The sequence below is a fragment of the Paramisgurnus dabryanus genome, chromosome 6, assembly GCF_030506205.2.
Source record: "Paramisgurnus dabryanus chromosome 6, PD_genome_1.1, whole genome shotgun sequence".
NCBI classification, from domain to species: Eukaryota; Metazoa; Chordata; class Actinopteri; order Cypriniformes; family Cobitidae; genus Paramisgurnus; species Paramisgurnus dabryanus.
In genome coordinates this window covers 28,357,462-28,374,459 of record NC_133342.1, presented here as the reverse complement: position 1 = coordinate 28,374,459, position 16,998 = coordinate 28,357,462, and the positions used below count along the sequence as shown (strand labels likewise).

Below are 16,998 nucleotides of genomic sequence, written 5' to 3'. Positions count from 1 at the left end.
AGGTGATACAAGAAACACCCGAAAATTCTCGGGCCAGCATCATATGTCCAAATTTCAGTCAAAACCGTTCTATTTCATCATAAACAATTTGAAAACAGGGCTTTAAGTGTAAAATACTGAACTTGTCCTTTAAAATGCTGCCTCAATGGGCTGCTCGCTAGGTTTTAAAACAAGCACCTGTCTCTCCTTAATCCAACTGTCTAAATGAAAGTCAGATCTTTATTTAATTTCCTGATGAGGAGATGGATCGTGCTGTGAAGGTTATGATACACACAGTTTATTAGCAGATCACCCACCCACCTGCAGAGAGCCGCGAGAGGCTCAAATTTGTGTACTCTCTAGCATGAACGAGTCATTTCCCAGCCAAATCCCTCTCTGGGTTTTTGGCGTGACATTTTTGCAAGCCCGGGCTCCTGCTTATTCAAGTTTGGTGATTAATGATAAATTCACTCTTGCTTCAGTGGCCCCAGTTACATTGACTGGAGCTGTGCTAGGGGAGTGACTTCATCCAGGCATTAATTGTCATAATGGGGAGGTTAATGGTTTGGCTGCCAGTGACAGACCTGAGAGGAGGATGGTGTCACCAGGCAAAACCAGACTGCACTCTGCATATGTGTGTGTCTATGTAGGATTAGCCTGCTGGGAATGATTCAGCACTAAGGTTTAATGATGCGTATTAGGACTCCAGAAGGTTTCTATTTCAATGCTGACTTGAATCATAAATGATGTAGTCTAATGACTGCTGGGCTGTATGCATTTGAATCAGTCCTGCATGTTTAACAATCACGCAAACATGACCTCGTTGTTTGTTTGTGCAAGCACCCTAAATCTGCATTTTAAAGTGAATTGCCCTCTAGCTAACAGTGTTATGTTGGGTGTGCGGTCATGAAATGACATTTGACCATCGCTGCCAATTAAAGCTGGGATTTGTTTAAACATGCACTCTTAAAAAATATTTGGTTTGTTTAACCCATGGTTGAGTAAATACTGGACAAAATTGGGTTATAAAAATAAGGCAACAACACACATAAAGATAATCAAGCTGAATTTGGGCCGATTTGTCCACTTACGGTAAAGGTAAAGTCATGATTAGGGATGTTCATATCAGTTAATTTTCCCGACCGACAACCCCAGCTTATGAACCGAACATTAACCGTTAACTTATACGATTTTAATATTAAGTTGTCTTTGAGTAAAAATACAGTTGACGGTTGACTGTGACATTTCATTTGAACGTGCAAACAGCAGCGACAGATCAACAACATAACCAGGATTCATACATTATCAGATATTCACGCAACATTGCCTTATCAAAGAACACGCGATCAGTCCAGATGATTAATATCCAAAAAGGGCAGATTTTCTTACTTTCAACTACCACAGTCGTTATTTCTAAAGCAGGAGGCTTTTCAAAAAGTTTTGCTTTTGCGTCGTCTTTCTCCATCTGTGCAAAAAAAGAGATGTTTATGGTCAGGGTCAGAGGCCATCAGTGAACGTCTGTCCAGATGTACGCGAGACGGAGACGGACTGCGTCATCTTGCGCGGATAAGCGCCCGTCTCCGTTCAGCTTCCAAACATGCACACAAATGATTTCTCATACAACTGATTACTTTATCAGACCGTCAGGGCAGCAATAATTTGTGTCATTTACATGACATTCACAAATTAAAGATAGAAAAGTGGCGAAATGTCTGTCGGCTCATGACGACACGCACCATGCATTAACAAATATTTTTTTCTTTAACTGATTATGTTAATTGGTCATAAATTCTTACCTTCGGTAAACGGTTTAACGTTCAATGTGAACATCCCTAGTCATGATCGTCTCTTTGTTTGAACATCATAAATGATTTTTTTGTCATCATGTTTGTGCTCTTTGTTTTTGCTCATTCACATTTTAAAAATCTTTTAGTGTGGCCTAGCTTAGACCAGCATAAGGTTTTTTTTACCTATTTTTTATATTTACTATATTATTTTATATTAAATTAACCCAATTTTTATATTTTTTATTTACTTACATATTTATTTAGCTGACGCTTTTATCCAAAGCGACTTACAATTATATATGTCAATTATATAATATTATTACACGGCTCTCTGGAATGCTTGATTCTGATTGGTCAGTTGAGACATTTGCAGGTTCATTCTTTTCAAATAATAACCGCTCCAAAGTAATAACGCATAGCCGGTACTACTTGTACGAGTAAAATCGCTCCGCGCCAATAAAGGTCAATAAAGATTACTGTTTGGCGCCATCTTGTGACAAACACTGGACAACCACGACAAGACACAGACATCTTACTGAGACTGAACTTGACAAAATAGAGCATGACAGCTACGAAGCCAACACACAAAAAAATACAGAATGGGCATTAAAACTTCTCAAAGACTGGCTAAAAGAGAAAAAATGGAGACAGACAAGTATGAAGCAGAGGATCTTAATAAGGTATTACGATCATTTTATGCATCTGTGCAAAGTTTCGCGGAAGGATAAAAATGTTAATTTAAAACAAATATGCCAATAAAATGTTTCAAATTCATATTCATGTCCGTTTTTTTTCTTATGTGACAAGTAGCCGTGTAATAAGCGAGATAATGTAGAGGCAGCCGGTAGTTATCGAGAAATAAGCCCCGACAGTGTGATCAGGACCCGACGCAAATTGTATATAATATATATACAATTATATATGTCAGAGGTCGCACGCCTCTGGAGCAACTAGGGGTTAAGTGTATTGCTCAGGGACACAATGGTGTGTCACAGTGGATTTGAACCCAGGTCTTATCCACTGCACCATCACCACCCCAACATACAGTATAATATATGGATATATAATCCATACATATATATTTTTTATATTTCCAAAATGTATGTTTATCCAATGTACAGAAACTTGTATTCGAAGTAAGTTACAGTACATTTAACACATAGCCCTATATTTTATCCGTATGTATGTTTCACCCTGTAGCCAACTAAAACTAAGTAGGGTTGAGCCTGGTTAGTACTTGGATGGGAGACCTGCTGGGAAAACCAGGTTGCTGCTGGGGGTGTTAGTGAGACCAGCAGTTTGTGCTCAACCTGTGGTCTGTGTGGGTCCCAACACCCCAGAATAGTGACGGGGACACTATACTGTCAAAAAGCGCTATATAAATGTAGCATATTATTATTATAATTATAATCTTTGCACTCTTAATGCAATACTCTGCCAACTAAACTACATGAATCACAGATTATCCTGCAGATTAAACTCTACAATGCATAAAGGAAAAGCTAATTTATCTTTACTGTTTTATGGATTGGAGTATACTGTATGGTGCTCAGCAATCACCACCCACTTTTTCAAGAGACATGCTTTTCCCCATTATGGGTTTTCCGAATAATGCCGAAGAATTCAAAACTCTTGTACCAAACAACCTCTTAAGACGCTTGAGGTTTATGTTATTGCTAAAAATCAATATCTCTATCGATTTCTCTATTCTCTAATGAGTGGGATTTTTACTCAGCAGGTGTGTGTAACAGGTGTGAAAGATCCCAGGTTTCTGTGTTGTTATTGTGAAAGTAGCTACTGTAGCTAGAGGCGTTATGCTTTTGCTGTTGAAGCATTGAGGCCGTGCCATCTGATTTACTGCGGTGTATAATTACATGGAGGTAAACCTAATTTTACTTTAGTGCATTGGTAATTACGGTCAAAAATGTAGCCAAAGTCGACTCGCGCAACAACACCATTGATTACCTTATAAACATCATCTGTTTTATAATAATTATAGTTTAATTACTGATAATCATGTGCATTATCGATTAGCATGCCTGTTTGATTTATGACAGCATGCTCTCATGCACCAATTGCACTGGTGAGTTTGGCTTGGAGATACATTTATTTGTCAGCAATGCCCTCGTAGTGATTTTATTGCTCAAGGTTAAACAATGACACAAAAGAAGATACAGGGTTTGAAAACAAAGTGCCCATCATGTTTCAGGATTATTATCCCCATTCAGACCTTTTCCCTATAGACACCGTTTTTCTTTTTGTGACCGCAATTGCCCCGGCACTGGTTGTGCTGGTGAAAAATGAGACATGCTACAATAGATTTTTCCCATGGTGCCTCTTACTCAGAGATGTTTGTCGATCATGTTGTTTTTTGCTGCCTCACAGTAAAAAATAAGGCTGTGTTGAATTTTCTACGCACAAATGTCGTTCCCCTCTCATCTTCCCTCTTTTCCCTGTATGCTTCCTTTTACTGATCTTATTATTTGAATTGACTTCTTGTTTGACTGCATCCGACATGATGCATGCGAAGAAATGGGTTTGGCCATCTGTTTAAGCTTTAGAGAGGAAGACAGAAGAAATGCATGAAAAACCGAAAGCTCCGTTTTCTTGCCTGCATGCAGTATGGGAAGAAGCAATACTGCACAAAGCTGTTTGTCACTATGCACGGATACTGCAAAATAATATACATTAGGTGGTACATTTTGCTGTTGGCAGAAAATGGATGTTTTTATTGCAGACATTAGGGAGGTATCTGTTTGCTGCTTCCTTAGTTCACTCTGATGGTTAATATTCTTACCAAGTTGAACAAGTCACATGACTTGGGGGGTTTAGGTAATGTAGATCTTCTCCTGTGGGGTTCTAGGCACCTCCGGATCGCTCCAGGCAATAGCACAACTGCCAGTTATACCTGCGATAGGACTGACATTAGTGCGTAGGATGTTATTGTCATTTGTGATCCAACATATCTTTGCAAAATGATTCGAAAATTTAAAAAATTATAATAATGATTGTTTCTCACCCCTTGTATTTTTATTTATTTTTTCCTTAGCAAAACAGTCATATCTTGTTTTCGTTCAGTTTGGTCTGTTTAGTGTCATCATCGTTTCTCTGTTTTCAATATTTTCAAAGCAGACAAGTAGTACATTAAACAGCAGGAGATCACAGATGTTCGTAGAAAGTTATAATTTGATTAGATTTGATCAGACACCACAGAGAGGAGAATTTTGAAATGTTTCCCCGTAATGATGCGCCGAGTCAGATAACAGAAATGTTGTCCTTGCTGCTATTGATGTTGCATTGTTTCGTGTGAAAAGCTCTTGTGTGCATGTGTTCCTCCTCAGGGAGTTTGGCTGGAGGGATCCTGAACTGCCCGAGGTCATTCAGATGCTGCAGCACCAGTTTCCATCTGTACAGTCCAATGCTGCAGCCTACCTTCAGCACTTGTGCTTTGGAGACAACAAGATCAAATCAGAGGTGAGTCCTGCGTACTGAACCAACATCAAATACATCACAACAAAATGCACATCCTACATCCCTACTGAAAAAGACCAGTATAAGCTGCTAAGATGGTTTTAGCTGGTCTTCCAGCTTGTATTGTTGGTGTAGCAAGCTGGGTTAGCTGTGTTTTGGTCACTTTTTAAGCTGTTCATAGCTGGTCAGACTGGAAGAGCTCCCAGCTTGAACAGCTGGGAGGACCAGCTTAAACCAGGTACTGCCACCTTAAACCAGCAAAAACCAGCTAGCAGCTTATGCTCTCTTAGGTGAATTTTTCTTATTCAGCTTATTTAGGCAGGTTTTTGCTGGTGTGGTGGTGTTCTAGCTCAATGGTTCTTAAATAGCGGATCACAACAACAACGAAAAAAGATCACAGGTCTGTTCCGATTGAGAATTTATGCAAAAGCTGAATAAAACTTTCTAAGGCAAAATACGATCACCAAAAATGTAAACAGTGCTATTGTTTAGGTTAAGGTTATTATGAACTGCTATTATATGGAAACTGTATAAACACATGTTTATGACTTGTGGATTAGTAAATAATGATATATTTTTTTATTTTTGGTTGAACTATAGCTTTAAGGACATTTGATATACTTTTTAAAGAGCACCTATTGTCTGATTCACAATTTTTTATACGATTATATTATATCAAATACACAAAATAACGTTGTTTTTAGCAATGAAATAGGTGCTCTTTAATATTCAATAATTGTAATACTGTGTTGGGATGTCTTATTTTGTTGATGTTTGAACTTGGGAAAATCATTTTTGGTAGACCAGTGTATTGGTGAAAAGAGACAGAGCGCAGTTATGCTAATTTGAAAACCACGCCCACGGGGGGAAAACAATCCAACCGTCTCCATTCACTTTGTATTACGTGAGGCTGCCTCCTTGTCATTTTGGGCTTATATCAAAAACAGAATCATGCCAAAAAGCTGCTGTGTGACAGGGTGTACAGCAAACAAGCTAAAAAAACTGAAATATAATTTTATAAGCTGTCGACCCCAAAAAACGAGTGTTTAAAGACACAAAAGTGGATCGCCGATTACGTTTCCCTCCAGTGTGCGTAGTCCTAATAGAAAGTGGCCTGTATCCACTTTTGTGTCTTTAAACACAATTTTTTTGGGGGGGTCGACAGCTTATAAAAACTTATTTCTGTGTTTTTTTGGCTTGTTAGTTGTACACCCTGTCACACAGTAGCTTTTAGGCATTATTCTGCTTTTCGTTATAAGCTAGAAATGACAAGGAGGCGGCCTCTTGCAATACAAAGTCAATGGAGACGGTTGGATTGTTTTTCCCCGGTGGGCGTGGTTTTTAGGTTATGACGCGTTGTGCTTTGTCTTTATTGGTCACTTGCAAAACTTTTTTATGGTATTTTTGGAAGAAGTTTATTCAGTAATTCTTACTGGTCTGGAGAAATATAGTGATGCACCAAAATGAAAATTCTGGGTTGAAACCAACACAATTCTGGATTCTGGATGCACTTTTATTATTTTTAATAATTTAATGAATCTGAGAAGGAAAAACTACAAACTAATAAAATAACCACACTTTTTGAAAGTAACACAACAAAATTGGATGAAAAAAACAGTACTAAATATCCCTTATTTAGTTCCATGCAACGTAATTAAATTTACAAGCTTTATTATCTAAATAATATAAAATACAAGAAAACTATTACTGTATATGCAAGGCAGAAATTATATAATGCAGCAACTTAGCAGCCTTGTTAAGTTTTATTAAGATACACAATTATTTTAATAAAAAAAAAAACAGGCAAGCAGTGAGCCTCGGTTCTGCTTACAGTATGTCCGGGTTTAAAATTGGCCTCAGTGACATCAGTACCTGCCGCATGCCACATGAGCTACTGTAATCCGATAATGAGTGAATTTTTGTGTATTCCTAGACAAATCCATGCTGCTTGCTTTTTTCTGCTGGGTTATTTCTTTGATTCTATTGAATGTCTATTATGCATTTAATGTTCCTCAGATACGAAGGCAGGGTGGGATTCAGCTTCTGGTGGACCTGCTGGACCATCGTTTGACTGACGTGCACAGGAGTGCCTGTGGCGCGCTCAGGAACCTGGTTTATGGCAAGGCCAACGATGACAACAAGATCGCCCTAAAGAACTGCGGTGGGATCCCCGCCCTTGTGCGACTTCTGCGCAAAACTACAGACATAGAGATCAGAGAGCTGCTCACAGGTACACGTTACACACATGTAACCATTACGTTTCTTCTCCTTTGTTCTCTTTTCTCATGTGTTCTCCTAACCAGGCTCGACACAAGATTAAAGGGAGAAATACTCTGTATTATAAATTGCCTACTTCCATACTATATAGCAGACTATAAATAGTATGTGTAATGAATGGTATGTCCAAAAACGACGATTTATACTTCTGCGATGGACCTACGCCGTAGGCTACATGTCAGTTTTCATTTATACTTCTGCGTCATTGTCCGCAACAGCATGGCCGTGTCGAGGCATGTTACTTATGTAAGGCAAAAGTTGAAGAAGCAACAGCAATGATGACATCTAATAGACAAATAAGCGTTCAAGCAAACCAAACAGCGCTTGCAGTCCACGTAGAAATGACCATTGTTAAATTTTTTGGAGAGGTGAGCTATGGTTAGGGTGCATGTATGTGCATAGGCTGCAGCATATACTTCCCTCACAACTATAAATTGGGCTTTAGTATGCAAAAACTGAAAATATCAATGACAAAATCAATACTCCTAACAGCAGACCTTTTCCATCATGTAACAGCTCTGCAGGAATCAACTATTTGTAACTGTAGACTCTACTACCCATTAAATGATTTGTTAATGATCTGCTAATTGGTAAGCTCTGTTATAATTAAGGATAATACCAGTACTTAGCGTAGTCTCTTTAGAGATTTGTGTATAACGACTTTGACACATTGACAAAAGACTAAGAATCTGCTCAATGCCCTATAGAAATATTCATTGTGGAGACAATTCCTGAGAGCTGTCTGAAGATTTGTACAGCAGTTCGGCTTTTCAGGCATTTTATAAATGTCAGATGATGAATTGTTATGAGACGCTTCAATAAGTTGTTGCAGGTGATTCAGCTTGGTGAGCAACAGAAATGTCCAACAATTCCACAGTCACTTTCCAGCTAAATCCGAACCTCTGAGAAACCGCTAAAGTGGTTTAAATGAATATAGGTAAATTGAAGCTGAATGGCACTTGCTTTGCTGCTCTGTCTACGTGGGCTCTCCTCAGGTCGATATGAGCGATATGATTTATGGCTTTTTCCAAGACAGGTGACGTGTAAATTGAAGAGCCAGCCCAAAAAGTGACCGAAATGTGCTCATTGTGCAAACATTGTTTATTTGAATGTGTTGTCTGGGCTGTTTGAGCACTCGATTCACCAAAGGAATTTTGCAAATGCCTTCAAATCCTAGGCTGCGTAGGACACAGCGGTTTATGCGATGCTTGTGTGACCGTAAAGCATCACTTCAAGGATATGACAGATGCACTTAAATCAACTCTTTAAATTACATAGAGTTTGCTCATCCACAATGTCTGGAGATAGATAGATAGATAGATAGATAGATAGATAGATAGATAGATAGATAGATAGATAGATAGATAGATAGATAGATAGATAGATAGATAGATAGATAGATAGATAGATAGATAGATAGATAGATAGATAGATAGATAGATAGATATGACACAGCCCTAAATCAGCCCTAAATTTAACCCCTCCTACGATACAGTACATCTTCCGATCCCAGTTCCCTGCCAGTTGAGATCCCCTCGGCACCATCTCGCGCCCCCAAGTTTAAGGACCACTGGTTACAAACAAACAGGACATAACATAAAAATGACTTGGGTTGAGCTGAACACCATGCTAGCAACAAGGTGCATAAGGACCTGCATAAGCGTTCCCTCATACTCTGGAGAGCTCCCGAGCAGCATGGGTCTCATGACAGGGTCAATGTGTTATTCATGATTGCTGTGAGTTTGGACCGGTTCCTCTTTTTAGCCGCCAGCTTCAGGGGGTCGAGGTTTTGACCTAAAACTGAGCCGGTTTTCTTGATTAAGCTGTTGAGTTTTGGCATCCCCTGCTTCATGCTGCTGCCCACAGACTTGTGTTTCTCAAGCCTGCTCCTGCATGAACACCCTGCTTTGCACATTTTGTTAGTTTCCTCTTATGTAACACACCCCATGAGCCCATCAGTAGAGCACTTTATAATCTGAAATGTGTGATCAGGATTAAGAAACAATAGTGTGATGTGGAGGGTGGAGCATACTATCAAACAAATGACATATGGCTGCATCCCAATTCACACACTGTACACTGAATACACAATACATATACATATGCATCAGCATCCTACTGTTTTTTTTATTCAGTGTCATGTAATTTTTAGATTAATATATTTGAAAATTACTATACCAGCTTTTGCTTTCTTTGCTTAAAACTCCTTTTTGTTGCTACAAAAAGGTAGCTCCATAAAGCAGGTATGGATGCACACTTTGGAAAAGTATGCATATTTGAAATACTATTATGCAGTGTAGACACATTGATTTAAAATGCACTGGTCCAGTGGTTCTCAGATGGCCCTGAGATGGTGCCATGGGGGCCCAGGTTTAATTACATTTTATAAAAAACATAAATGTATTATAATGTAATTGAACCTCAGAAAAATAAGACTATTAACCAACACCACTACATTGCATAATTTAATGTGTTTTTTGGTTAATTCAGAAATTAAGTTTTTTGTTGGGGGGGCATAAAGGGATGCACCGTACACAGGATGACTGGACGTCGAAAAAGTTTGAGAATGACAGCACTAGTCTTAATCGTGTACATGGTTTTTGGAAAGATAGTATGCCAATTAGAAAACAGCTTTATGAAAATTAACCATGGTGTATTATAGTAAAGTGTAGTAACCATGTTTTCTGTGTTTATTACCATATGTAAAACATTGTTTTAAACCAAAACCCATGAACTTGACCAACCCATTATCACAGCATTACGTACCTATAATCACATAAATGTTTTATTATTTTCCGTGACACTGTCACGTTTTTCCGTGTTTTTACGTGATCGTATCATGCATTTCTGTTTAAATGTCATTGTCACGTATTAGTTACTTAACTGTTTTGTCCTATTTACTTACCTTTGTTCGCTTCGGTTTAGGGTTAGATTGACATAAAATGACATCCTTACCCAAACCCAACTCTAACCCTTAACGCCAGGCGACAATGGTTTAAAAATCAGAAAATATAGGAATTTCACGAATTTCCGTGGCATAGTCACAGATCTCTGCATTTTTCGTGGCCATGCCATGGACTTTCTTTCCCGTGGCATTCTCACGGATTGGTTACTCAACTGCTTTTTCCTAATTTCAAACCATTGTCGCTTCGGTTTAGGGTTAGATTTAACCAATACTTAAAGTGACATACTAACGCAAACACCAAATCTAACCCTTAACCGAAGCGAAAATGGTTTGAAAATAGGAAAAAGCAGTTGAGTAACCAATACGTGACAATGACACGTAAACAGAAATGCGTGATACGGTCACGTAAAAACGCAGAAAAACGGCACAGTGTCACGAAAAAGAATAAAAAATTTACGTGACTATAGGTACATAATTTCATGATATAGGGTTGATTTAACGTAGCAAAATCATTGTTAATTTGTGGTAACCGCTATCTTACTATATCCATGTTTTATTTATTTTTTTGCTTTATTTGTTGTAAAATCAAGGTTTATTTTGTAAGACTATGTGCGCTTATTCTTGATTATGTGTAATGTGGTTAGGATTACACAAGTTAATGTGCATACTAACTAGAGCTGTACATGTCACAGTAGATCATTTTTTGAATAGATTTTAGTTTGAAGGCCCTTAACCATGACCACATACAATATTCATATTCCAAGTGCCTAGTTTATTATTATTTTTTAAATAAAACAAAAATAAATTGAACAAGGAAAACAGTTGTGTAAGTATACTGTGTGAGTAAATATACTATTACTGTGTGACTCTTTCAGCGCTGGATCAGACAGTTTTGATTTATATCCCTGTACACAGGTGTGTTGTGGAATTTATCCTCGTGTGATGCTTTGAAGATGCCCATAATTCAGGATGCTCTGGCAGTGCTGACCAACACAGTCATTATTCCTCACTCGGGCTGGGACACCTCCCCACATCAGGACGACCGCAAACTGCACCTGCATTCCTCACAGGTGCTCCGCAATGCTACCGGTTGTCTCAGGTACAGCTCATCTTTCCATTGCAAGCTTCTATGCAGTATCCATTAAATGAAAAAAGTCATGAAAATAATTTGGTTCCATTTTTTATATGGTTCTCAGTTCCAAACCCCAACCAATATATCTGAATTTATCTATATCTATAACAGGCTCAGCTCCATTTGTTAGGAAAATTTAGTTGCCGTTGCTTTTGGCTCTTGTAAGAGGCTTAATCTAACCTAGAGACAATGATTGCTTAATACAGTAAATGGTGACTGAAGTAAGAATTATGCCAAAATTAAGTTAGTTTACTTCTTTCAAAGCAAAGTGAGATGTGTTAGGCTCTCCTAGATGATGAATTTTTCTGCCTTCAGATATATCACAGTATATCGGGGTCTCGACGGACACCACTTGATAATGGCTCTCTGGTTCTGTGTCAAACAAACACATTTGTGAATTATGTTTGCGATTGTTCCTCTGATAAGTTCAGTTAATTGATTTGAATAAATAGTTATGGATGGTCTCAGACTCTTGCGCATAAAGCCATTGTGTGACGGAGTGTCACAGAGGAGCAGTTCAGTCTGCCAGTTTTGCAGGATTATAGTTGGCCCAGTATTGGTTGGATTCAACAATAGGATTTTCTAGTTCTGGAATAGTGTTATGCACTGTGATTGTGGATCTGGCAATGGAAATCATTTGGCATCCTGTCAAATGCTTATCAGTGAAGCCCACTATATGTAATCTGAAAAGCCTGTCTGATTCATTTTGTTGATGTTAGTTTTAGGCACTTCTATAAAGGGGCTGTATGTATATATTTTAATGTTTAAATCACTTTTTATTGCCAGTGTATATACGAAACTTAAATACAAGTCCTTGCTCAACTCCCAATGTTGTCTGTTATGGCCTATAGACTGATTTATTGTACAGTACGTGTCAGGGAAATCTAAAGGATGTGACGTTCATGCGCACTCATCTGTTGAAATCATGTTGGTGAATCATGTCCAGTCACTGTTTTGGCCATAATGTGTCTGGCTGCAGTTCATTAAATGTCCATTAAGTGTCCCTAATATTTTCTTAAATTTTACATATGAAATCTTAATTGGAAATTTTTTTCACCCTTAAATATCTTGAGCACTATTCAATGTTATTACAAAGCTAGGGAGAGCTAGGGTGTTATTTAATAACTCTGCTTGTGTTCAGATAATGAAAGAAGTCATACACCTGGGAGGGTATGCGAGTGAGTAAATAATGAGAGAATTTAAATTTTCTGGCAAACTGTTTCTTTAATTCCTCTGGCACAATTGCATTTGTAAGTGTTTACCTATTAAATTTTAACTCTTAAAGGGCACATATTATGCCCATTTTTACAATATGTAATATAAGTCTCAGGTGTGTCCAGAATGTGTCTTAAAGTCATTTATTTGTTAGTCCGCCACAAATTTTAGCATCACAAATCATTGCGTTTGTCACTATACCTCTGTCTCACATGACAGTTTCTATACAAACATCGTGCCGTTGGTCAGATGTGCCGCTACAAACTGCAAGGAAAACACTGGTATGGTAGTCCTGATTCTCAACCTGTGGATGTTTTTCACTGCTAAAATGGAGTTTGAGAACTTACAACAACAAAGCACAAATGACAACAGGTTTGCTCAAGACAGCGCAAACACGAAGGTGAAGCTTATCTTGCGTTAGCAATGACGCTAGTAGTGACGATTTTCTCAGACTAATCAGTGATCTACAGTGTTTTCAAGTCACGTTTTAGTATACCTGTTGAAAGTCCCGCCCTTTCTTCTACGCAGCGTCTGAAGTTTGCATATTATTTATTATATATGCTGGTTCTATGCTGGTGAATGATCTCAGCTTCTGAGTGGATATTTGACGAGCTCCCTGATCTCTGCTTTAATACAGTTTTCAGACATTTCTCATCGTGATTGTTTATATGCATTTAAAACCCGCATTTTGAGTAGCTGAACGATATATCTTGTTGGGATGACGCGCGGGTATTTTGGTTTATTATAGCTCAAATGAGCACGTGGCGCGATATTCTTTTATGCTGCTGAATGATCTCTGTTTCAATGAAGTAAGTGACGAGTTAACTTACATTTCTCGGCGTGAATGTTGTAAATCCCTCATTTTAAAGAGTTGAACCAACTTCATGTTGCCATGACACGCGCGTCCTCACTACGACATTGTCCTCATTGTTTATGCATCTCATTTATCATTTCCTGATAACTCCTTCAATCTAGTTTGCAACATTTCTCGTGGTGAATGTTTATATGCATGTTATCTCTCGTTTTAAGGAGCTGAACCATAACTTGTGTTGTGATGACGTGCGCGGCATTTCGGCATTGTTTCGGCTTCTTGTTCACACAGAGGGTTTTCCGTGTATCTGACTAGGTCCTCTTTCCGGCAACGATCCCAGAAGATAAACGGGACGTGTTTGTGTTTTACAAGTCTTTTAAAATCTTTTTTCTCCACCCTGTTTTAAAATCATAATTTACCAAAAAATGAAAATTCTGTCATCATTTACTCACCCTCATGTTGTTACAAACCTGTATTGATAATGTATTAAGGAAAATACTGATATAAATTTATTTGTATTAAAGGGGACATTTCACAAGACTTTAAGATGTAAAATAAATATCTGGTGTCCCCAGAGTACGTATGTGAAATTTTTGCTTTTAATACCATATAGATCATTTATTATAGCATGTTGCAAAAATGTCTTTTTAAATGCAAATGAGCTGATCTCTGCACTAAATGTCAGTGCCGTGGATAGTGCAGATTAAGGGGCGGAATTATCCCCTTCTGACATCACAAGGGGAGCCAAATTTCAATCACCTATTTTTTCACATGCTTGCAGAGAATAGTTAAGCAAAACTTGGGGCCCCATTACGATCTAAGCGCATTGTCTAAAGCGCACATCGCAACGTCTAAATGGGCGTGTCCGAATCCCATTTTGCTAATTTAACGACTGGAAAAATGGTTTGTGCGCTGAGTGCATGGTCGAAACGGGTTGGTCCTATATTTTTAACAAGTAATGGGTGTGTTTTGGGCGTAACGTGCAATAAACCAATGAGAGTCTCTGCTCTCATCCCCTTTAAAAGCAAGTTGTGCTGGCGCTATGTCTAATCCCTATTTAGATGACGGACTTTGTAAACTGAAAAACTAAGCGGAGGAACAAGATCCCCAGTTTAAGATTAATGTTAAATAATTGTGTTGTTTTTCACTTGTATTGAAATTGTTATTTTTTTATTAAAACCTTTAAAAACCTGTTTTTTTTTAGTCATGGAAGTAAAAATAGCAGGCTTTTAATTGCTTTAAATGTATGGCTATCCAATATCATCAAAAAATAATTTACAAGTATTTAAGAAAAGGTTTGCACTCTAAAAATACTTTATTTGTAACAAACAGAAGAAAAAGAATTTACAAACGGCACTTTAAGCATTACTTAAAAATGTTTATCATCTCATCATATCCACAGCTACAGTCTCAGAGTCATCATATACAATAAATCCGTGAGGTAGCATTTAAAAATAAAAACATTTAAAAACAGATGCATTTGTTTAAAGCAAAGCATTTATTTACTTACCAGGCTACAGGTGAAGCAGCTCTTTACGCCGACTAACGTCTCATAATTAGTCCTCATTTATGTCCAAGAGATTCAATAATAATCTTTTACATTCAATCCTTTAATCTTTCATATTTAAAAGCAGTTTTGTGCTCCTGCGCATTCATGTATGTGATAAGCAAACCCGCGTTGTCGTCCCGTTTATAGGCGCATATTACTAATGCGCTTATTAAATAACAAAAAACATATTGCGCCATTGACTTAAGACTTTAGACCAGGTTTTTGTTAGTCAATGGCGTAGTCTATTTTAGTTGCCTCAAAATAGCAACGCACCAACAATGCGCCTGAACACACCTTGTTTTCAGACCAGAATGCCCATGGGCGCAAATGCATTTGCTATTTAAACAACGTGGCCCTAAACGTGAAAATGAAAATTGCGCAGGGTGGAAACTAGCAAAAGACACTTGCGTCACGCATTTCGCTGCATTGCGCCGGGTGTAAGATAGAGCCCTAAGTTACTGGGTTGAGCTTTCTCACATTTTCTAAGTTGACAGAAGCACTGGGGACCCTTGTGTATTAATTATTGTACTAATGATACAAAGATCTCTTGTACTGTATGTCAAAAGATAAAACGAAATGTGATTCTTCATGTCATCATCCATTTAACACCCAGTATGACATCATCAGCGGTTTACATATTTTTAAAGCACATGCCATAAGTTTCTTCAAAGTCCTCACTTTTGCCCTGCACATCAGTGTTCAGGTTTAAAGCAGCAGGATTGTATAAAGTGCTGAGTCACTATAGCTTATGGATGGTTGGACTAAGCTCCCAATGCCCAGCCTGATAATTAATCCTCTTCACGGATGGCTGAGGAACTAGAAGTCTGATTGAATATTTAACGGTTGGACACTATTGCAGCACCACCTGGAGCTGCCTGGACTGTCAGAGAAACACAAATCTGGTAGCTTCATGGAGAAAGAGGAAGGGGTCTTTAGATATTTCACACGCACCTTCAAAAAAGGAAGAGTACATCAGTTTAGGCTTCCTGGTTTGAGGATTGTCATTTTATTCTTTGGATACCACTCAAAAAATATCACTTTTACCTGGCTTGAATTGATAAAAGTGTCTTGAGAAGTTCCTGCATGTGATGGGCTTTGATAACAGTGTGTCAGTTTTTATTTTTATTGCATTTAGGGTTGTTGACATAAGGTTTGCTGTTTTGGAGAAAGGGTGTGTGCTTTAATTCGGTGGCTTAATATGGCACAAGATATCAAAATGGCTGACACATTGAGCTATTGTGCACATGCAGATAACAGAGTTTTTCTCCTGTACCCTATCTTTCTCTATTCATATGGTAAATACAAAATTGCCCAAAAATTGAGAAGAGAAAAGATACTGCACATTTACAGTGGCAGAATGCATGAAGGGCTCATTGATGTTGAAGACCATCTGGCCCTTAGTTGATTTTCTATTGACTCGAAGCTTAGAAGTGCCAGAGTTGAGTCAATGGCACATGTGTGGATAATCCATGTCTGACATTGTTTGCCGTGTGTGTGAATGTGTTCTCTGAAGGAACGTGAGCTCAGCTGGAGAAGAGGCTCGCCGCAGGATGAGGGAGTGTGAAGGACTGACTGATGCGCTGCTCTATGTCATTCAGACAGCCCTGGGTACCAGCGAGATCGACAGCAAGGTTTGACCTTTCTCTCCTCTGCCTTTCTGTGCATTCAGTGGATTATAGCAGGTGTACTGATATAGATTTTTAAAAATTGCTACACCTTGTTACCCATACCAAACGTTTAAAAAAAGAAAGGTACCAAAGAGTGCTTATTACAGGGTAGGCCTGTCACGATAACAAATTTTGCTAGGCGATAAATTGCCTCTGAATTTATCGCGATAGGCGATAACATTGATGCTCCGGGACCATTATAATA

General features: G+C 38.3%; 1 protein-coding gene across 5 annotated transcripts in view; it reads left to right on the top strand.

Annotated features, from left to right (window-relative positions):
* Nucleotides 1–16,998, top strand: part of ctnnd2b (catenin (cadherin-associated protein), delta 2b) — a 116,910-nt gene that overhangs the window by 79,161 nt on the left and 20,751 nt on the right. For all 5 annotated transcript variants that reach the window (XM_065276463.1, XM_065276462.1, XM_065276461.1 and 2 more), the window contains 4 exons: nt 5,108–5,240; nt 7,254–7,467; nt 11,335–11,518; nt 16,640–16,757. In XM_065276463.1, coding sequence (XP_065132535.1) covers nt 5,108–5,240; nt 7,254–7,467; nt 11,335–11,518; nt 16,640–16,757 — 649 coding nt within the window. The remainder of the gene's footprint in view (nt 1–5,107; nt 5,241–7,253; nt 7,468–11,334; nt 11,519–16,639; nt 16,758–16,998) is intronic.